At 41.1% G+C, this 22,794-nt stretch overlaps 1 protein-coding gene across 4 annotated transcripts in view; it reads left to right on the forward strand.

The window, feature by feature from the left end:
- MLF1 (myeloid leukemia factor 1) overlaps positions 1–19,442 on the forward strand; it is a 57,870-nt gene extending 38,428 nt beyond the window's left edge. The window contains exons 3-9 of one of the 4 annotated variants that reach the window (XM_074190825.1): positions 4,982–5,059; positions 10,569–10,652; positions 11,533–11,661; positions 14,218–14,377; positions 17,829–17,967; positions 18,597–18,697; positions 19,321–19,442. In XM_074190825.1, coding sequence (XP_074046926.1) covers positions 4,982–5,059; positions 10,569–10,652; positions 11,533–11,661; positions 14,218–14,377; positions 17,829–17,967; positions 18,597–18,603 — 597 coding nt within the window. In that variant the 3' untranslated portion in view covers positions 18,604–18,697; positions 19,321–19,442. The remainder of the gene's footprint in view (positions 1–4,981; positions 5,060–10,568; positions 10,653–11,532; positions 11,662–14,217; positions 14,378–17,828; positions 17,968–18,596; positions 18,698–19,320) is intronic. The other 3 variants (XM_074190824.1, XM_074190822.1, XM_074190823.1) reach the window with 3 other exon arrangements.
- Positions 19,443–22,794: the final 3,352 nt, after the last annotated feature.

A 22,794-nucleotide genomic window follows, 5' to 3' on the forward strand; every position in this document is an offset into this window, starting at 1 on the left:
CTGTGGTGTGGCAACTTGAAAAGGACCCTACATATCCTTGGGGGTCAGCACAAACCTTACTAGAGGTGGAAGAAAGACCACATATGAATAAATGCAGAAACCAATTCCTCTGCTCAACAAATTTTCACTGAACATCCTGCAGAGCCTAGCTACAGAAGTTTGTACAACTTCCCTTCTCATGTTTTCCGTTTTTATGACATATTTGGGACTGCTACTTACATAGGTTGTTCCCAAAGACTTTGGGGACACCCTGTAGAGTATTATCTTTCTAAATTAAAAACAGTGTTGTTCTAATAAACAAGTATGTTTAGAAATTTTACTGAGGTGATTCCTTGGAGTTTTCCTCTGAGAAATTTGTGGCTTTACAAATGTGATACCTTTTGTCTATGGAGTTTGCTTCCAAATAACACTTAGGCCACCACCTCCCAGCCTGGGAGGATCAGCAGACTCTGGATTAAATGAAAGCTTCTATACAAATTCACCTGTAGGCTGGGTGGAAGTTTCAAAACCATGCTCTGAATTATCTATCACCTGGGTTTCAATGGTATATATGAGACCTGTAGAAAAGTCTAAGATTTTAGATACTCTGTAATTATTGGCAGAAATATAACCGAGAGGTGGCATGCATTTTACTTTCCCAATAAAATAGATTCCATCTGCATAAATTTAATTCAACAAGCCTTCATTAAATTCCTGCTATTTTCTGAACACTGTACATAGAAATACAAACCAAAAGTCTTTACCCTCAAGGAGATTACATTCTGTGGGTGAAGACAGTCCTTGGAAAGGGAGCCAGGGAGTGGATAGAGGTGTGTTGTACTAGGCTTGGGAGTAGAGTAAAGGATGTCAGATGGAATGACCCTTCCCCAAAGATAGAGGTTCTGGGAAGAGCCTGCCAGTGGAAGACAGGGTGGGGGGCTGGGGAGTTGAGGCATGGGAAAGGGAAATTACCGAGTAATTCTACAATATATATTTTTCTAACCCTAATGCATTGTCAGAGCTATCTCAGTATTTGGGAGGCCCCAAAAGAAAGTGGGAGAGAAGAGGTATTAGACTGACGACCAAACTGAAGGTCTGCAGAGCTGTTGTGCTGACCTCATTGCGCTATGCCTGTGAGACCTGGACAGACCACCAGCGCCATGTCCGGAAAGGAGATCCCTTCCATTTAAATTGTCTCAGGAAGATTCTGAAGGTCTCCTGGCAGGAGAAGATACCTGATGCTGATATCCTTTCTTAGCTAAACTGCTTAGCATTCCAACATTGCTACAGAGAGTGCAACTATAATGGTCTGGACACGTTAGAACGCCAGACCTATGCTTACCAAAAAGACTATTTTATGGAGAACTCCCACAGGGCAAGTGTTCCCAAGGGGGCCAGAAGAAGTGATACCAGGATATCCTGAAAGTCTCATTGAAGAACTTTAGAATTGATGGTGCAGCTTGTGAGACACTGGCACAGGACCACCCAGCATGGCGTGCCCTCATCAGAGAGGGGGCTGCACACTTATGAGGAAGGCAGAATGGGAGCATCTCAAAGGAAGCATGACATGTGCAAGTTTAGAATACCCACCCCAGGTATTCACATGGACTATTTATGCCTGACCTGTGGTAGAGCATTCTGAGCTTGTATTGGTCTGATCAGTACTCGGAATGTCATTTTAGTCTTCTTTGATAACGAAGGCTAAGAACCAATCAAGGAGAGCAGCAAATATGTATTTGTTTTAAGAATACATGATTTCTTAAGCACAATTCTTCCTTATTGTAATTATAGTAATCTTTCTATGATGCCCTGTCCAGGCATTCTCACTTTGGGACCTCAATGAACCCTGAAAGAGAGACGGTACCACTGGTGTTCTTATTATTTGACAGCTGAGGAAACTGAGGTACAGGCAGGTTCTGTGCCTTCTGCAGTCACCAGCCAGCATGGGTTGGAGTTGGTCATTGTTCTCCATGACCATCACCCTGCTGCTTCTCCCAATAATTCTATCAGGATTCCTTCATTCCTTGGTCAATTGTCTTTAGGAGTTTTTAAGACTGAGAAAACCACCTTCCCTGGTGGCTGGTCTTATGGTAATGGACTCTTGGTACCCCCTTTCACCACCACACCATTGGATATGCCCTTCAAGCCTTGTCTCAAACCTGCCAGAGTCTGCCCTCTGCCGGAGGGCCTTCAGGGACCCAGGCTCCTTGTCCACTGCTTCCCTGAGGCAGCCTGCTGCTGGAGCAAAATTAATGTCTTTGTGACATTATGTCATTTCATTTAGATGGGAAGAGAATTGGGGTAGGTGAAGCATTGTCCATGTCTGGGAAGGGGTAAAAGGATTCTATAAGATGTTAGCACATAGTAGGCATTTAATCATTTTTGATTGGATGATTGAAATATTCCATTGTTCCTTCTCTAATTATCATTGTTTTTGTTTTTTGTCCTTGTATCCCTCAGTATTCATTGAAATGAATTGGGGTGGGGACCTGAAACTCAAAATGCCCCTGTGGCCTTCTGGGACAAAAGGAACACCTGCTTGCATTTTGGCTAACGAGGGCTAACAAGTTCCTGTTGCATTAGTGGCCAAGATGAGTGCTGATTGTACTGATTGCCATAACCATGGCAAAGGAGCAAAAGTCATGGAATTATCCAAGAAATAAGGAAATGATCTAGCTCCCAAGACACTGGATGGTACAGATGGGGAAACAGAGGCCATGAGAGATAATGTAAATTGCCTGAAGTTCCAGAGCCAGGTTGAAGCAAGAGCCTGGACTAGAACAAAGCTCCTGAGAACTGAGGGCTGGTGCCCTTTTCCACGACTGTTTTTATAATATCCCAGGATGTTTTTCTGATTGGGGAAACAGTTAACACTGACTTTCAACAGGTGATATTGCTTCTATAATAGAAAGTATATGTTGAAATAGGAGAGATCTCTTGCTCCTTTGAAGTGCATTCACTTAAAATGGGGACTATCATTTCCTAGGAAATAATGGCAAAAAGGGCCATGTTCTCTGAGAAAGGAAACTAAAGTCTGAAATCAGTTGTTTTTATCTTTAGTAAAACTTAGATAATAATTACAATGAATTCTTAGGATGCCCAAGAATGAATCAAAGTGATTTTTATGTGTATTTTGTGACAAAATTAAGTGAACAATGTACTATTAACTTTTTAACACCCCAGGTATAAGAAGGGTCACTGCTGAAAAATATTGGTGTAGTCTCTGAGTTTTCCCAAAGACTTCTCCAACAAATGTATTATTGCAGAAGTAGAAATATAATGGTTCAATAGGAAAAGGTCACAGCAGAAAAAGAAAGGTTAAGATTGACCCTGGAATGAGGAATCGAACTCTAGAAGGTTGATTGATGAATGTCATTAGGAAGGAAGTCATGAATTACCCAACTTCGATGGTCCCTAGTCTGCAATGCTGTGGGATCTCCCTGCAAGTCCCTGGTGCTCCCTGGGTCTCCTCAGGGTTTATTGGCAGTCAGATGAAGGGAAGTGGATACCAGGGGGTCTTTGGTGTCTCTTCTGGCTCTAAATCTATACTGCTCTCGTCTAATTTTGATAACGGTTGTCTCCCACCCCAAAAAGACAGTGGTACCCTAACCTTCACTGGAGGACCAAGATTGAAGAGAATCCTACTGCAGCCACCACTGCTTCAGGCTTCCCCAGTGTTGGGAGACCCATGACCCAGGAGAAGTGAGGCTTTTACAAAGACCTTTTGAATGAACTAGGTCCTACAGGTACTTGGTAAAAAAAAAAAAAAATCACTGTGTCTTCATTCCTTCTTCCCTGTGGGTGAGGAGCCAGCCAGCATCAGTGGCAGGATCAGATCAGAACCAAGACCCTTCCTGATCCTATCTAGGGTCCATAGGACTAGGTATTTACTGGCAAACCCAATGACCACTGGGTGTTCCTAAAGTAGGAAGCAGCATGATTTGTAGTGGACTTGGAACCAGGTGAGACGAGTTCATAGTCTGCTTTTGAACATGAACTTTGTGACTTAGGGTAAATAACTTCACTTCTCTGAAACTCTCACTTCATCTACAAAATGAAAATGACAATCTTTTTTTTCCGACACAATGGAATTATATAAGGATTGAGATTTTATATTGATATGCGTGTATGTGTGTATGTGTGTGCTTTCTCAATTGTAGTCTAATATCAGTTGTTACTATTATTTTACTAGTATATAAACAATATGACCTAATATTTAAGTAATAAGTATTTATCTGTTTTTAAATATTCTTCTGCATGATGGAAAAGAGGCAAGATGATGTCATAATTAAGAAGCTTGGTCTCACAGGGGAAGACCTGAGTGTGTTCTTTCAAGACAAAAGCCATAGGCAACTTTCAAAGGCAACTAGAAGCAGCAAAAATTGGGGCCTGCTGGGGGGAGGGAATTGTTTCATCCAAGCATTCTCTCTATTATTAATATCACAGGTCCAGTTCCTATCCTATGTAATTAGAGACTTACTTTGAATCTGTTTTCAGTGACCTTTAGAACTACTTTTAGGGCAGAATGGATTTTAGCCCTCTCAGAAAACCTTTAAATATTTTAGAAATATTTCATTGCTGCTCTCTGTTATTTTACATAAAATAAGCACTTGGAAAGTTATTAGGTACAACCCTAACCTTTTGAAATTTAGTTACCTCAAGAAAAATGACTTTTGTTTTAAATCAACATTTGTAGCAAACTAGATTAACTAGTCTCTTGTGTAGAAAGGAAAAAATAGTTATTTTAATCATTGTACTATAGTTTAATTAACTTTGGTATGAAATATAAATTTTCATTTTAAAAATCTCTCAATGCAGTCTTTACTATGGCTTTAATGGCTACTAGTTCAGTCGTGCTCACAGTGATAAATGGTTTTCCTGTTTGTTTGAAGAAAGCTTTTCTTGTTCTATAACTACTGGTCTGACAGAAACTATAAACTGATAGTAAAACATGAAAAAACCCAATTTTGTAAATTAAGAGTAATTGGCCATTTTTTTCCAGGCAAGGAACCAGGCCCTTGCTCCTTTTGGCAGTTTTGATGGTCCTTCATTTGTGCCGTTTGGCAGTTTTGGTGCAATGGTTTGTATCATGAAATACATTACTTCCTAGCAGGTTTTGTTTTGTTGGTGTTTTTTTTAACTAAAGCAGAGTTGTGTGTGTTGTGTTTTAATATTTCCATTAACCTCATAATTGCTTGTTGGAAATACATGAATTGATCTCAATTTATATGTAAGTTTTAGCCAAATAAGATATTTAGCATCATTTCTGGACAGATTTAGCTTCATTATGTCTGTATTGGGTAAATATTAAAATTAAATTTCCTGAGTAAATTCAGGGATATAGCTAAAAAAGTTTTGAAGAGTAAGAAAATGAATTTGCCCACCTAATGTTGTAAATTTGCTGTGCCCAGATTGTGTGTGTGTATTGTCAAATTATAAGTTTCTCACAACTATAATCCTGGTATAAAAAGACTGATTTCTTTAGCAAAAACTCAGCCTTCACTTCTCAGTTACTTTGCCACTAGGTAAGAAGTCAATACTCCCGGGCATCTCCCCTAGGTTAATTGCAAACTCAGGAAGACACTAGTTGGGACTCTGGGAGACTGGTCCTGCCAGGAGGAGAGAGAACAATTCATCAGGTAGAATTGTATAAGAATGATAAAATTTGGGCAGCTTAGTATTGTGTGACCACAAAGGAGGTTAATAATTTCTCCTATTTTTTGTTTTTGCATAAATATGTCTCCTCTCTCCCAGTTCAAGATGATCATTATTTTTAATGGCTACTACCTATAGGTTAAGGGGTAAATCCTAGAGAGTACAACTTCAAATGTCTGTCTATATTTTTAAGATTTTTACAATTAGGTTCACAGTCTCTGTACATATGTGAATAATGAAGCATTGAGTATAGTTTTAATTTTTCTCCTTGTGATTATGTAGGCCATGATTTATCTGTTACTTCAACCAAATTAAAAAGGCTTCTTGTAGTTTTTATTATGTTCTCATTTGGTTTAAGGTGTGGTTATAGACTAGTACCTCTAGTGGAAATTTGGCTGGTGGGGAGGGCATTTGGGGAACTGATAATTAAGTAGCAAGGATAACTACTTTAGGTTTAAATTGAGGCATTGTTTGAGAAGGCAGGAAGCCAGATGAACTTCAAATCTCCACCAAGCTGCTCTTGCTGGATGTATTGCACTGAAATGAGACTTTAACATTTTCCTTTACATTTAATTTGTTCTTTATGCCTGTTTTTCTTTCCTCATAAGCTCTTTAAAGAATATCTTTTGTAATTTTGAGATGCAAGCTCAAATTTGGTTGAATTCAGCAAACATTTGTTGAAATACTATAGAAGTTGTTGTGGCAGGGAAACACAGGGGAGATAGCCTCAGAGAACTTATTGGGGGAGGGCAGGATGAGGCATCCCATAAAGCACAAAATCTTTGGATGCTGTGATTGAGGAAAATCCACAGCACTCAGGAGATCAGAAGTGGGAGAGATCCTACCAGTGCGCCATGAAGGAGAAGACACTTAAGGGAGGGGAAGATTCAAATGTTTGGCAGTGGGAGAGGAGGGACATGGAGGAAAACCCATAAGCAAAGGCCTTGGAGTTCAAAGAAAGTGAGGAGGAGCCTTCTTCCTCCAAAGTCGAGAATGGGAGAATTGCAGGATGAGAACCTTGAGGTTTTGAACTTATCCTGGGATGGGGGCGGTTGCTCAAGGTGATCAAAGATGATGTGGTGATATGGTCAGAAAGTTGTGCTCTGGGAAAATCAGTCAGTGCTGGGAGAGAAGATACTAGCCTCTGGGAGACAAAAGGAGGAGGCTGCAACTCAGGCTAGAGAAAGGGTGCCCAGAGGAACCAGGGGAGAGGTAGGAGTGAGGTCAAGCCTTTAGACTTGGTGGATAGTAAAGGGAAAGGGAATGTGAGAAATGTTACGCAGATAAAATTTGATTAGATTTGGCAACTTGATTGGAGCTAAGAGAAATAGAAGGGGAAGAGAGAGCTGACTGTAAAAATCTGAATTACTGGCTAAAAGAATGGTGAACAGGAATAAGGCAATACAAGTGGTTGGATTGTGGAAGAAGATAATGTCTGATTTGGGACAAATGGGGTTTGAGGTTCCAGCAATATTAATTGATAATTCAGCAGGAAATTTGAACCATGGGATTGGGATTTTGGAGAGATCCAGTAACCAAGGAGATAGATTTGGAGTCATCCACAAAAATTGACCAGAAGAGATCTAAGAGCAGAACTCTGAGCAACCTGTATATTTGGGAGATGGAAGGGGTGGGGATGGAGGCCAGTAGAGGAGAGGGGAGGAGTTAGGACCAGTAGGGGTGATAGCATCCAAAGGGAAGGGCAAGAGTCAACCGTGCCTCTCATTGCTAGGGGCTCACTGAGCCAAAGATTTAGAGTTGAAAGGAACTTTTGAGGCCATGACTGTAGACCTCAGAAACTAGCAAGTCCAAGCCTCTTGCTTTAGGGAACTGAGGCAGACAAGTTAGATGATGTGCCCAGGGTCTTATAATGAGCACAGCAGGATTTGATTTTTATTTTATTTTATGATTTTATTTTATGAAGATACTGGCTTTCAACAGACTGGACCTAAGAACTGCTCAGTTAGAAGAGGATAAAAAAATTAATACTGTTGTAAGAAGTCTTGGGGTCAGATTCTGGTTTTGCTACATTCTAGTTTGGTGACCATGGTCAAGAAATCTCCCTCTCTAGGTCTTGGTTAAATTCCTAGGTTCCAGTTAAATATGAAACTAAGAGGATTTTGGACTAATTAATTGATAAGGTTCTTTCAAACCCTGGCATGTTTCAATTCTCTGAACAAAGGCTGTTGAATTTTGGCAGTCAGATCACTGGATAACCTTCAAGAGAGCAGGTTGAATTGGAAGGTGCCATGTTGCAAAGTAGCAGGAAGGGATGTATGAATGACCAGGAAAGGCCTCAAGATTGCACTTGATAGATTGAGTGAGAAAGTGTGCCCAGAGGAACCGGGGAGAGAGGCCAAGGTACATGGCATCAGTCCAGGTGTCTCCACTCAGTAGTTCTGGGGAGCCAGCCCTAACTTGCCATCCCCTCCTCTCCCTCTCCCAACCCCCGGAGAATGGCCTGCTTCCCTCCACTTCCTCGTGCATCCCCTGGTGATGTTTCATTTTACGTCCATCTCATTTGCAGATATTCAGATGTAGGCCATAGCATCCCTACCTTTTGGAAATAACTTTCAAAGACTGAAAAACAAGAAGGTGCCACTAAACTATAAAGTTATCATTGGCTGTCAAATAGTCACTAAAGCTTTATGAATCTTTGAAGAATTTGGCAAGATAGAGAAGTTTGTTCAGAGACTAGACTTGTGCCTTCCATGCTGAAGTGGTGGACAAGGGAGCTCCCCGCCCCGGGTCAGCATGGAGCTGTGCCTTCCCTCAGCCCCACTGAGAGTGGTCCTCCAGCCTCTAGGAGAGTCTTCAGGGAAGGGAGCCTTTTCCTCTTCAGGATGACTTCTCAGGAGCAAGTTTTTTCTTCATGTCAGGATAAAGTATACCTTCTTGCAGCTTCTAACCTCTTTCCCTAATTGAACTTTGCTGACCCTCAGTTTCCTTATTTGTAAATTGAGGGTGTTGAATTAGAAAAACTCTGATCCCTCTGGAGTCTTTGGATCCATCCTCCTCAGTCTACCTCGCCTCTCTAGCTTTCTTTCAGAACCCTACTCCCCTTTTTCCCCCCGACAACCCTTCTGATAGTTACCTGAACCCACTCTCATGACTTGTCCAACCTGAGTCTCTACTGGAGAGCTCTCTGGGCAGAGAGCAGTGGGGCTTAAGGCTCAACCCCCTTCCTGTCAGTGATCACAATGCTCAGCTAAGGGTGTTCTTGGTGGCTTTGATTTTTGCAGGCAATATCAGTAATGCATTTATCCTTTTTTTGTTGGATTCTTTCTGACTGAGTCATTATTATATAAATTATATAAAATTGCCTTGAAACAGGAGTAAGTTCCACCTCTTCACAAGTCTGCATGCTTCCTCCAGGTATTGAGGGGCTGGGGAAGAGCATAACTGGTTCTGTTCTGCCGGGGCCTGCAAGATCAGATAGTGGATGGCTGGTTCAATGGGCTGGCCCTCCAAAGGCAGAGGTCCTGATGGTGTGACCTGTCACCAAGCTTCCTCCTCTGTGTTGGGGAGGGAGGGTGTGTGGTGTGTAGAGTAGTAGGTATGTGAGAATTTGTATGTGTCTGCGATATGTGGGTATGTCTGTAGTGTGATATGAAAGCATATTTGTATTCTAGTGTGGGGGGGTCTAAGTATATGTGTGGAATATAGTGTAGATGTATATGTGAGATCATGTGTGTCTGTTCTATGTGATGTAGGGAGGAGTGTGATGTAGATGTGTATGTGAGTTTGTGTGTAGTCTGCAATGTGTGGTAGGGGTGTAGTGTGAAAGCATAATTGTATATCGTGTGTGTGTGTGTGTGTGTGTGTGTGTGTATGTGTCTGTGTTGTATTGTAAGATGTGTGTATGGTATAGATGTACGAGAGTATGCATATGGTATAAGGGATATGTGGCTGTCCATGATGTGTATGTTTGTGGTATGAGTATGAAAGCATCTGTGTATGTCTCGTGTGTTTAGTCTGAGTGTATTGTATGTGTGTGTTGCATGGGTGTTTGTGACGTGAGCATGGATGCTGTCCATTGGTGTCAGCAGACAGTGTCAGGAATGTGCTTTCTATGGAGGCCTCGTTCATCCGTGGTGATGGGAGCCGTGCCCTAGATTGGGGCATGGCAGGAGCCCAGGCAACGGAAAAGGCTATGGTTTGTGTGAGACCACCTGTGACCGCAGCAGGGGCAGCTGCTGTTATAGAGAAATTGAGTGGTCAATCCCAGCCTTTTAGGGGCTTATGGCCTGCTATGGACAAAAGGCCAACCTGGCAGGCTAAAAGAAGAGGGCATGATCACCCAAGTTGTCATGTGGAGGAAGGCAAGGGGAGCTGCAAGATGCTGCAGCGGGGCAAGGCAGGTGGGCCCTTGGCTGGCCTGGGCTGAGAGGAGCCAGGAGCAGAGAATGCTGGGGATGAGAATGTGAAGAGTAGGCCCAGCATCTCCCCTGCAACCCCCAGACTGGGTCCTCAGGCTGGAAGGAGAGAGGGCGAGGCCTGCTAAAATGATGAGGGATCCGGAGGGGTCGTCACAGAGACCCCCAAGGGCAGCGGATGGAGGCCTTGCCCTGGGCAGCTGGAGGGTCTAATCAGACCAAAGGAGAAGAAAAGTGGCTAAGAAGCCCTGCGAGATCCACCCTGCCCCTGGAGAGGGCCCCAAGTGCAGGGGGCACCTGGAGTGAAGGGTTGCTTTATAAAAAAAAAATGGATTGACAATTACTTCTAAACTTGTCCCCTCATTGAGAATTGAATTGATCTTTCTTTTTGGAGTGTTACTCTGATTGTGGGCATCATTCCAGTTGAGCTGCTTGACCTATGTGCATGGGCCTTGACAGCATGAACCCGCTGAGTTTTCTTTGACTTGCTTGGGGGGGTGTTGATTTGTTTCTCTTGTTATTCTCCTGGTTAATAACTCGCTTCCTAATATCCTGTAGAATACAGATGTCAGCCCTTTTCAGGCAATGGACAGAATGATGTCAAATATGCGGCAAAATATGCAGGATTTACAAAGACGCTTTGTAAGTATTAAAATTGATCGGTCCTTTATTGTGATAATGGCTTCAAGGTGGTGGGAGCTATAGGCACAGAACACAGTGTACACCGTTGGACTGACTGATCGGCTTCTTCTCTTATGTGTTATGATCTAGAGGGGACGGCTTTCCAGGAGGGTGGGCGACATATGTTTTGGGAAATGGGGCGTTAGTCAATTCATTTAGTTTGGGTCAATTTTGTTCTCTTAGTCCCTCTTGTCAAAACTATATGATTGCTGCTGCCAGTGGGATGAAATGGCTAAGTGTGGGGATCTACCCTTAGGTCAATGGCCCACCTTATGAAGAGACATCCAGGGGCCAAAATGGTTGCACCAGGCAGCAACTACATGCCCTAGGGCATCCCCATTCCTCACTCAAATTATGAGGGAAACCTCATGGACCCATTGTTGTCCTAGGAACGTATGGCCCAGTCCCGCTTCATGGTTTCTCACAGGGATTCTCTTCTGATCTAGAGGATTGGAGGCATCCTGGACCAAAGCAAAACTTGGACTTCTCCTGAGTAGACTAGAACTTTTAGAGGTCCTGGTTTAAATTGGGAGTCTCCGGGCGGGGGGGGGGGGTGGAGCTCAGATCAGAGACTCCCACAGCTTGGCACCTGGGCTGCTCTGGTGTATTGTTGCTGTATATTACTATCTAATAGGGTTAATCAATACTTAAGCAAGGGTGGGAGCAGGGGTAGTTGGTATTCCTCCTTAGAATTGTTCCACCACAAGGATTATAGAATGTTCCTCAGCGACTTTCTATCTAACTTCATGTCATTTATTGAATTTTTTCTCATGTTACAGTGACTCACAAATATGAAGGGTGTTTTTTCTGACCCTCGTCTTTTTTGTATTTCTCTCCATAGAGTGATATGTCAGTCGAGCGAGATGGACATTCCTATTGTTCTTCTTCTATTATGACATTCTCCAAAGTAGGTAATGAGCCTCCAAAGGTTTTTCAAGCTTCTTCTCAGACAAGAAGAGCTCCTGGAGGGGTGAGTATTTTGAAACAACTTTACAGCTATCTTAGGACCTTTTAAAAAGTTTCCTTTTTTAAAATTAAGTTTGTAATGGAGTTTTTTTCCATAACTCTTTTTTCCTCAATACCCTCCTCACCAGGGTCGCTCTCTAAAGGAACCTTCCCCCAGCCCAGTATTTGGTTTAATCAAGCCTGCTTCTACTATCAGAAAACCAAAGGGAGGATTAGAGTTAGCTCTCTAGGCCTTTGCCTTAATCATTCCCACCCTACCTTTCCTACTCTTAGCCTTTTGCTTGATATAGTGAGAGAGGCAGCTGTTCTGTGATAAAATGTCATTTCCTTGAAATGTGAAGTGTTCTTCTTCTTGGGAGGTTCTGGGCCCAAAACTAGAAAGAATTCAATTCAATTTCCTGGTGCTCTGCTCTGCCTCTGTTTACATTTTGATTTTGAGCTCTTCTGTTTCCTTAGAACCAGAGCTTTGGCTTCACCCAAATCAAATTGATTTCTGAGTCCTACACTGAAGTCCTCATCAAGAGGAGGCCAATGAGACTTTTCTTAGTCTTTCATTGAGAAGGAAAACTGTTAAGATTACCTCAAGTAGGCTGCCTCTGGGTCTCCAGGAGCAATCTCTCTATTCCCTTCTACCATCTTTATTAATGGTGGACATTTTGAGATCACTTTATTTTTGTATAGGGCCTTCCTATCTTTTTTAATTTAATTTTTTTGGTTACATTCAAAGTTTCCAGTTGTTACCTTCACCTTCCCTTCTTCCTGACCCCACTCTAGAGAATTTTACCATTTGACTCAGACTTATAAATATATATAAAACTTATACTATGGGTACTTGTATTTATCAGTTCTTTTTTCTGAAGGTGGATAGCATCTTCCTTCATAGATTCTTTTTAGTTGATTTAAATATTTATAGGAATCAGAATAACCTGACTGTTCACAATTATTCCTCAAACAATATTGTTACTGTGCACAAAGTTCTCCTGGTTCTGTTCACTTCTCTTTTGACAGTCTCATGAAGGTCTATGTTTTTTCTAAAATGGCACCAGCTCCTCATTTCTTAGAGCACAGCAGTATTCCATCACAGTCCTCCACCACAGATTGTTTAACCGTACCCCTGTTGGTGGTCATTTCCCTCCATTTCCAGGTCTTGGCCACCACAAAGAGAGCTGCTCTCAACATTTTAGAATTAGAGGTTCTTTTCCTGTTTTCCCCCTAATCACTTTGGGTCCAAGGGGCCATGCCATTTGGTAGTTCTTTGGACCTCATTTCAGATGGCTCAGCAGAAGGGGGTGGGGGGTCAACACTCCACCACCAGGGCACTAGTGTCTCTTCCACCACCAGTCATTTCCCCTTGTATCACTGTAGCCAGTCTGATAGGTGTGAGATGACGTTTCCAAGTTGGTTAGTGGACACTTCTCTCATCAGTCATGATGCAGTGCAATTTTCCCTGTGCCTGTCAGAGTCACTGGCAGGGATGTCCTGGTCTCCTACGCTCCTGCAGCCCTACCCTCACTGCTTCCAGGCCTCCTTCAAAGGCCTCCTGACCTCCTAGGGGCCATCCTTGGCCTTGGACCAAAAAGACCTGGGTTTCCATCTCATCTCTGACATGAGTTTTATGGCCATGAACACTTGATTGCTTTCTGGAGCCTCAGTTTCCTCCTCTATAAAATAGCAACAGGTCCCTATCTCACAGAGTTGTCATGAAATCCCAGTGAGAACAATGGTGTTTGTGGAGTGCTCATATTAGCTATTAACTGGTATCATCATGCCTTAGTGACCCTCATTTGGAGCTTGGCCTTGTAGTCCAGGGTACAGGTCAGATCTGGAGACAAAAGTGTGAATCCTGGCTTGGGGGCTAGGGAACTTCATGGTGCAAGGAGGGCAGGGATCCCCAAGAAGGAAACATTCTCCTGTCAGGGTCTCAGAAGCAGGACTTGAACCTAGCTCACCCTGTATAGGGAGTCTGCTCTGGCCAAGACACTATGTGACTCTTGTGGCAGGTTTCTTGTGGCAGGTTTCTGACACTTGGTATTTTTGTCAAATTATGAAGATTTGCCATTTCAAGCCTTTTGTCCACATTATAAATGTAGGTGAATGTATTTCTACCATTCACACCCTGCTTGTTCTTAGCACTAGGACAGCCCCTGCTGCCTTCCCTTGCCATGTCCCTGAGAAAGCCCCAGAGGTGAAAGCTGAGCCAAGGTCTGGAAGTGAAAAGATTTCATGGATAAAACATAAGATTGATTCGTGTGAAATGTGCTGCGGGTAAAGGAACATATAGTCCATGGGTTCCAATCCTGATTCTACAACTTCTGAGTAACTAGGCAGGCCGCATCATCTGGGGCTCAAGGATCCCTTCCTCTCTAATCCATGACCTATGACCTGTGTGAAGTCTGCCTCCCCACTCTTCCCTAAAATAAGAGGTTTGAAGTCAGGCAGTGGAAAGGGTCTGAATCTATGATCTTATGAATGGGAACCTCTCACCTCATCTGCTGACAAGAAGAATGTAACTTAGGTCATTGATAAAATGGGCTTTGATTTGTGATTTTCTCTTATTTAGATTAAGGAAACCAGGAAATCACTAAAAGATTCTGACAGTGGAATCGAGAAGATGGCTGTGGGTCATCATATTTATGACCGAGCTCATGTTATAAAAAAGTCAAAAAACAGCAAAACTGGCGATCAGGAGTTGAACCAAGAGTTTATCAATATACGTGAAGGTAAGTGACCCAAACCTGCAGTCACCCATGATAAGGACTGGCCTCCAAACAAAAGGATCATTGTCTCACTGGGTATGATGGTGTATTCTAATTGTTACCAATGCCTCTTGAGTGTATCAGAGTCAGTTCTAAATCTGCCCTTGGGGACAGACAGACCAAGCCAGCAGACCCACTGTGTGTGGGTCAGAATATGGGCTGTGCCCATATGGTGCTATAGCACCAAGAGTGACTTCTTTTAGACTGGAGAAATGGCATCCTTCACATCCACATCACATTGAGATGATGCTTTAAATTTTATAGTTTTCCATACACACTGAGGGAGGGAGAAATTGTCATTACTTTTAAAAAAATTTATTATAAGCTTAAATACAAAATGAAAAATGAAAAAACTTTTCATGTACACAGCAGAACGTAAGAAGATTCAATATAAAACAATAAATTTCCATTTCAAGAAAACTTATGTAATAAATGCTCCACATATGTGTCCTGGATTTTGTTTTTCACTGGGTACTTCTTAACTTTATTGCCCTCCCCAAGGCTGTAATCAAATGCAAATATATATATAAATATCTATGTATGTATATGTATATATATGTATGTGTACACACAAATACATGCATCTGTATAAACATACATACGTACACATTTTAAATACATGCACATTTTAAATACATACACATTTATACACACACACACACACACACACACACACACACACACACACACACACAGTCTATAAAAGACCATCCAGTGCATATTTCTGTAAGTTCTTTCTCTGCAGGTAGAGAGCATTTTTCTTCATAAGTCTAAATCTTTCCTTGTTTTTCTGAATCAGCCAATTCGTCATTTATTGTGTCACAGTAGTATTCCATCACATTCATATACAGACAGTTTGTTTAGCCATTTCCCAGTTGAAGGGTATCTATCATTTTAGCCACATTTCTTGGGTGTAAGATGGTATCTTTGAGATGTCTTAATTTGCATCTCTAATCAATAATAATTTAGAGTATTTTTTCATATAATTGTATATTGTTTTGATTCTTCATCAAAAAACTGTCATATCCCTTGGCCTCTTATCAGTTGAGATATCGTCCACATTCTTATAAATTTGACAAAGTTCTTTATACATTTGAGAAATGAGACCTAAATAATATTGAATAATATTGGTGACACATTGGTCAGTTTCCCTATTTTTCATTTTTAATTAGCTTTAACTTTGAGATCATGATTACTACCAGTTTTTTGTATAATAAATTCTTCTCCAGCCCTTTATGTTACCTCTGAGTGTAACCTTCATTTTTCTTGTGTTTCCTGGAAGCAACATATTGTTGAATTCAAATTTTTAATCCATTCTGCTATCCATTTCCATTTTATGGGTAAATTATTCCATTACCCTTCTAAACTGTAATTACGTGTCATCCTTCTCACCCTATTGACATTATCCCTCCTCACTCCTCTTGATTGACTTCTACCTGCTCTCTTGCCCTCCAGCCCCTTCTTTCTGTCCTCCCTGTCCTAATTCTAATAGTCCCTCCCTTGTCCCAGTCCCTTAGTCCCTAGTCTCTTAGTTCTACTCCAGATTAGATGTTGTTCCCTCTAACTCATTTCCCATGAGCATCAAGTTCTAGCACAACTCCCCCTCCCCCCACTTGCTTCCTCTGTATCAACTTCTTCTCATGCCTCCTTTGTATGAAATCATTGCTCCTTTTTATTTCCCCCTATGGTTTTATTTTTCAGAATCACTCCTGAAAGATTTGAAACTTGACTTTGTTATTGCTGTCAGTTTTTCTCCTGGAATATCTGATCTTCAGTGGATTTTTCCTATTTTTTCTTTACCTTGTTAAATTCCAGAGCAATTCTCCTTATAATATTTTATCAAGATTATTTTTTATCATAACTTTCAGGTGGTCTGACTAAAAATATCTTCTAACCTTGATCTGTCCTATAAATCTGATACTTCTATTTTCTCATCCTTTTGATTTTGTTTCATTAGCATTAGCATTAATTTCCCCTTGCCTAATTCTAGTTTTCAAGGATTTGACTTTTTAAGTTTTGGGTTTTCTTTTTCCACTTGGTTGACTTTCTTTTCATAATCTTGATTTTTCTCGGATTGCTCTTGTTTGATTTTTCAAGTTCTTTTTAAGTTCTTCCAAGAGTTCTTTTGGCCTTGTGACCATTTGATGATTCTCACTTAAAAAGAGGGGACTTACTTAGTAGCTCCACTATCTTCCTCTGATTACAAACCCACATTTTCTCTATCCTCTATCCTCTTCCTCTATCCTCCAATAGCTATGGTTGTATTCTTTCTCCTTGGCTTACTCATTTTTTATTTTTATTTTGTTTTCTTTTATTTTTACCAGCTATTATAATTAAGTTCTAGTCTCAAGATATAAGGAATGATACACCATGTTTTAGTCCCTCTTTCTATTCTTTTCTGAGCTCTGTAAGGGGACCAATCTTGGGGACTTCTCTCCCACCCCAGGCCCACATCCAGGGGACCCCAACCAAGCTGCTGACAAATTTACAAGCACTTTTGTTTCTTGTGGTCCCTCACAGTGGGGGCCAGGTATGCCTCCTGCCCTGGCACTGAAACCAGGGATGCTGCTTTCCTCTAAGTGCTCCCAGCCAGTGGGTTCCTACCTCCCTGCTACTGCTCTGCTCTCCCCAGGCTTATGCTGTCTCCTTCTCTTGGTCATCCCAGCTGTTCAGCTTTCCAGTTGGATACTCCTAAAGGGGAAAGCTCCTGCCTCCCAACCAAATCCCCCAGGGCTGTGTGTTGATTCCACTGAGTGGGACTGGAGGTGTTTGCACTTCACTCAGGCCAAATCTCTCTGCCCTTGGAAATCAAGCCTTTTTCCTAGATCCTCTTTTCCAGCTTTGATCTTTACTCAGACTTTTGGTCATTTCTGCTGCTCTACAATCATTTTGAGGTGATTTTCCATCCTTTGTTTGTAGAGAAAATTTGTAAAGCCTTAAGTCTGCCCACTTATTCCACCATCTTTCCAGAATTCTCTTTAATGTTAGTTCTTAATGAAAGTAGAAGCATAAGTTGGTAGCATTTCAAAATAATGCACAAAATTTCTTTTCTATTTCTAGATTTGTCATATCTATTCATTATTAACAGTTAAATTTCAGAACAGTCAGTACTTGGTGCTTTCTCTTTGTAGAATTGAATCAGAAACATTTAAGTCAAGAAAATTATTGGAGTCTAGAAAATGCCATTTCTGGTAAAGAGAAATAATTAAAGAAGAATGATTTTTGGCTGGTGGATGCCAGGCACATTTTCCCAACACAGTTAAGTCATAAAATGGCTATTGAAGGAAGTGGGTAAACATCTTAATGAGGGCATAGTGGCAAGAAGGAGGACTCCCAGTGGACAATTGGAGTCAACTGTGGGGTCAGAAGTTAGGACAAGGCCTAACAGTCAGTGTCCTTTGTGTGTCTGGTGAAGCTGATGCCCGAGACTTCAATGAGGAATGGCAGAACCAGATTCTGAAGTTGATTCAATCTGGAAAGAAAAACCTAGAAGGCTCCAGATTGAGGAACGGTCACTCTGACAGTTTTGTCAACTACGACAACATTTCCCAAAGGTAACCAATGATTTCCCCCATGATTCTTTAAGTAGAGGGCTTGGGTGATGTGTCTGTGTGCACACGTGTGTGAATAACTACCATCGGAGGCTTGGAATGAGATCCTATGAGTTGTGCCTGGCCCAGAGTAGATCCTTAATAAACATTTCTTGACTGACTGTCCCAATGGAATGAAAGAGAACGCATGCTATTTTGTGCTTTAGAATGTAGACAGAAGACAGAGCTGCTGATGAAAAATAACTCCCCTCAGGTAGTTGCTGAGCTCCTGGAATACCTTTGGATTGGCATCTGCATACTCTTCTTTCACAGTGTAGGATGGAGGAAAAAACTTCCTCAATGGAGAAGGGATGGGGAGAAGGAAGAGGGAAAGTTTTAAGTATCTGATTCTAATTTTTTTTTAAATGACTTTGGAATTAGTTTGAGTTCAAGATGAAAAAGGAAACATAGGTGTGGTGTCCCATTTTATACTATATTTTGAGTATCTCTTATTTTTACCGATTTTTTACCTATTTTTACACTTTGACTTAGTTTTAAAATAAAAAAGAAAGGAAAGAGCATCCTAGTCCGTGTGAATTTACGCTCCAGACTCTGGGAAGCCATCCAAAGCCTTACACGGAAATCTGTTTTAGGCTGTAGAAGTTGGGAGAAATGCTGCAGAAGGTGGAAGGCTTCAAACATCCATCGTTGGACCAGGCAGAGAAGGCTGCAAAGTAAAGAGAAGCCTTCATTGGTTGGCAGAGTGTCTCCTTGCTAGCACCTTTTTAAACAAATATTTCAGGCCTTAGTTTTCTTCCTAGTAAATAAAGGCAGGCTCTGTCACCAGAAGGCTGGCCCCCAGCTGACAGGAGAGGGTTTTTTTGGCCACCAAGATTCAGGGAGATTCTCCTAAGTTGGGGTGGGTGGAGATTGAGGTTGGAGGAAGCTCTGTGCCAGTGAGGTCACCAATCTTTTAAAATAGGGATGTTTACATGAACACCCTATTGCTAAGTTGGACATTCTGGAACACCAGCAGAAGGTTCTGACTTTCTGGATGAAGTGTAAAACTGAAATCCTCCTAGTGACCCTCTCCAAGACCAAAAGAAAAAGAGCAGGGATAGAAAGGTACTTAAGGTATTACATGGCTGGTAAGGTATCCGTGTATGCTTTTAAAACAGCAGCTGCCGCTTTTGATTTAATGTCAAGTGAAAAAGAAGTCCGAATTTTTGAAGCTAATTATTTGAAAATTTGAAACTGTTAAAAGATAATGATGTCATAGTGGGTTCTATGATACTTCTATTGATTTACAAAATAGGGCACCATTTCAGGGATATATATTAACACATCTGTTTTTCTACATATATCTGTATTACCCAGGGAGAGACCTCACCAAAGACCATCCATGGAAAGCCAAAGACGACCAAGGGCTATTGAGGGAAATCTCCATGTTAAGGGATCATCTGTCAAAACCAGCAAAAAATAAATTTCCGTGCATTTAATTTGAGTGTTCATTTTATTCGTTTGAACTGAATAAGACCAGTCTTGTTCCTGTCTTCATCATTATTTGCCTTGCTTACTCTGATTGTTCTTTGGAACATTATTCACCTTGCTTTATTTGGGGGACTCTTGCTCCACTATGATTACATAAGAATACATGCCTGGTTTTCAGCAATTAAGGAAAATCATTAGCATGAAAAGCACTTTTCCACTTGTTAACACAAAGGCATGCAGTCATTTTAAAAAACTTTAAAGATTTTCAAATGCTAATTTTGCTTTTTTAACTTCCCTATGGCCATGTTGTTCCTACTTTTAAGCAGGTTTGGCTAATGTATCTAGTTTTATGATCTACAAATAAAATTTATATAAAAATAAGATCTTTTGAAATAAATTTTTTCTTTAGTGACTGACAGTCCTGGAGTTGTGTTCATAAAGCTCTGGAACCAGCTAGTGGTATTCCTAGTTAGCACACTCCGGACCTCAGGAGGATTCTTTATTCTGTTGTCACTCTCTTGATTGTTCTCAGTCTTGATGTGGTTGGGCATAGTCGGGTGGTTTATTTTTCAGAAGTCTGTCTCTGTTTGTGAATGGCTGTTATATTACATTATCTAATTTGTGTTAATGTAATCAATTCCAGTCTCCCTCTCGTCTCTCCTCTACCCCCTCCAACTGTCATACATCTTCCAAATTATAACCCTGGAGTTTGTGTTTCTCTTTTTGGTGACATACAGAAACAATATGATTGACATTCCACAAATGTGATTCTCTGAAATCCCTCAGTCACATATAGGGACTTGATTTAGATTTTTGTACTTTTAGGACCTCTTTAATTAAGCTACATGAAACACATTAAGGATTACAAATGCAAATCTCTTTCTCATAAAACTCAAAAGATTTCCCACCCAGCCACCCGCCAGCATGTGTTTATTCATTGTTTCTTCAGAAACACCAGAAGTGTTTCTTTAAAGAAGGGCAGAAGACTCATTCAGTTCCATTTACTACCTTGGAATTAAGGTTAGAAGCAGGGTTCAGCATGTTGACTTTTATTCTCAAAAGTAAATATTCTATGCTTCTCATAGTGTCAGCTTGGGGATGGGGGTCCTTCCCTTTAATCTATTGGCATCTGGTTTTAGCTATCTCTTAGGTAGATGATAATCTGATGGATATTTCATATTTTTAACTAAGCTACAAATATATCAAGTTTAATATTTTACATGTTACTTCATTTTACTCCTAAAAACATTTTGCCTTCTGTTATGTATCTCCTAAATTGGCATATATATATATACATATATATATATATATATATACATATATATGTCTGAAGGTAAATTTAACTCATTCTATTAGAATATATTCTTTGTTTCATAGGGCAAAAATCATTTGTTTGCATACACCTTAAATTTTTATCTTGCAACCAAATGAGAATACTCTTCCATTTCCCCTAACTGTAAGACTCAGCTATTAGTTCTTGTTCCTGATAATTTTTTCAAATTGCAAACCAAATTTGAATTAGGAATCCTTCTCTTAAATACTTCGTCCTGGACATGTGCAGGCTCCATGAGGGAAGCAACAGTGGCTTTCCATGCTTCAAATGTAAACACCTTCGTCAGTGGTGATGCCAGGAGTGTCCTGGGTCATCAAGCTTTTAAAAACTATGAACAACTTTATTTTGACCTCAGAATAAAAACTCCCTCTCCAGGATCCAGAGAAGAGATCTCTGTAGCTTTCAGTCACCAGCTTTGATCCTCACCTTCATTTGCTTCACACCATTCGGTGTGAGCCCCTTGAGGAGTTTCCATTTCCCGAGTGGGTTGTGGCTGCCACCTGGCCAGACCTATGGAACATTGGTAAGTGCAGGATTATGACCTATTTTTTCCTCGGCTTGAATTCAGACCCATTTGCAGGCTAAGGTTGCCTGCTTCCTTCACAATTTTCCTCTATTGTAAAAGGAGCTACTGTGGTATAACCATGGTTAAAGACTGTTCTCTCGGGACCCTGACCCCAAAATAGCATAGTGGGATTCAGCAAAGGTCCTTTCTAGTCGCCTAAAGTTGAGGCATGTCCTTTTCCCTATAAAGAATAGAGGTGATTCTGAAGAAGGATGGAGAGAGAGAGCTTGGTCATTGTCATGTAAGGAAGACCAGCTCTGTCCTTGGGAAGCTGAATTGCTTTCATCTCCATTCTTGTTGCTAGTTTCTCTGTTTTTAAGGGTATCCTATGCCATCTCTATGGCATCTTCACCGTTCCTCAGTTATCACTTGTGCCGTTCATCTTTCACCACAACCAGACGAGGGAAGGGAGATTTGTGTGTGTGTGGACTTGAATGAGCTCAATGAACAAGTATGAGGACTAGACAGTGAGGGGGACTTCATGTAGCCCCAGTGTGTGCTAAAAGTTATTTACATAGTGTTTGTTCAGAGGTCTAACTTTGACCTTGCTTTTTAACATTTCCAGCTATAAGAAATGTTACTTATTTTACCATCGTGGAATTAACCAGGTCCTACAGGACTTCTATTGTTCTAAAACTATAGATTCACTCTTTTATTAATGATAAAGATGTTTTAATGATTTCACTTACCAAAGTTGTACTGTAAATTCATAAAGGAAATTCAGCTTTTTGGGGGTTGAAGGATTGGACCATGGAAGACCTTATTTCATAACATTCTAGCTGAGCCTTGGTTAAAACTAATGATTCCAAGGGGTGGAAATAAGGGCTACACAGGACATTCTGGGAATTCAAGGGCACCAACAATAGCCATGTTAAAAGCCTGCCAAAAGTACAACACAGTAGTAATCTCCCGGGACAAAAGCCTTGCTAAGCCCTTCAGGTAATGTTGATCCAGTGTTTGGGGAACAAGGCAGGGAAGGGAAATGGACTAAGGATTCATAAAAGTTCTTGGACTTGGTTCCACCTTGATAGCCCCCATTATCGAGAACATCACATGAGAAATTTCTTGTGGGAAGAAAATGAGAGATATTTTGGTAATTTTTATTCTCTCTCAATTACCAGATTTTCCTCCATGGCAACAGTCATCATTCATAGTAGGTGCATAACTTATGCATAAGTGCATAACTGGGGTGGGGGTGGCGTAGTGGCGTAGTGGATAAAGCACCGGCCCTGGAGTCAGGAGTACCTGGGTTCAAATCCAGCCTCAGAAATTTAATAGTGACCTAGCGGTGTGGCCTTGGGCAAGCCACTTAACCCCATTGCCTTGCAAAAACCTAAAAAAAAAAGTGCATAACTGGAATCTGTGCTAGGATGATGAGTCAGATCTAATAGGAGCTCAGCTGAATGTAAAGTTAGGCACCTCACCTGGGCTCCTATGTAGGAGTGAATGGCAAGTTGTGTGG

The sequence above is a fragment of the Macrotis lagotis genome, chromosome 6, assembly GCF_037893015.1.
Source record: "Macrotis lagotis isolate mMagLag1 chromosome 6, bilby.v1.9.chrom.fasta, whole genome shotgun sequence".
Lineage (NCBI taxonomy): Eukaryota > Metazoa > Chordata > Mammalia > Peramelemorphia > Peramelidae > Macrotis > Macrotis lagotis.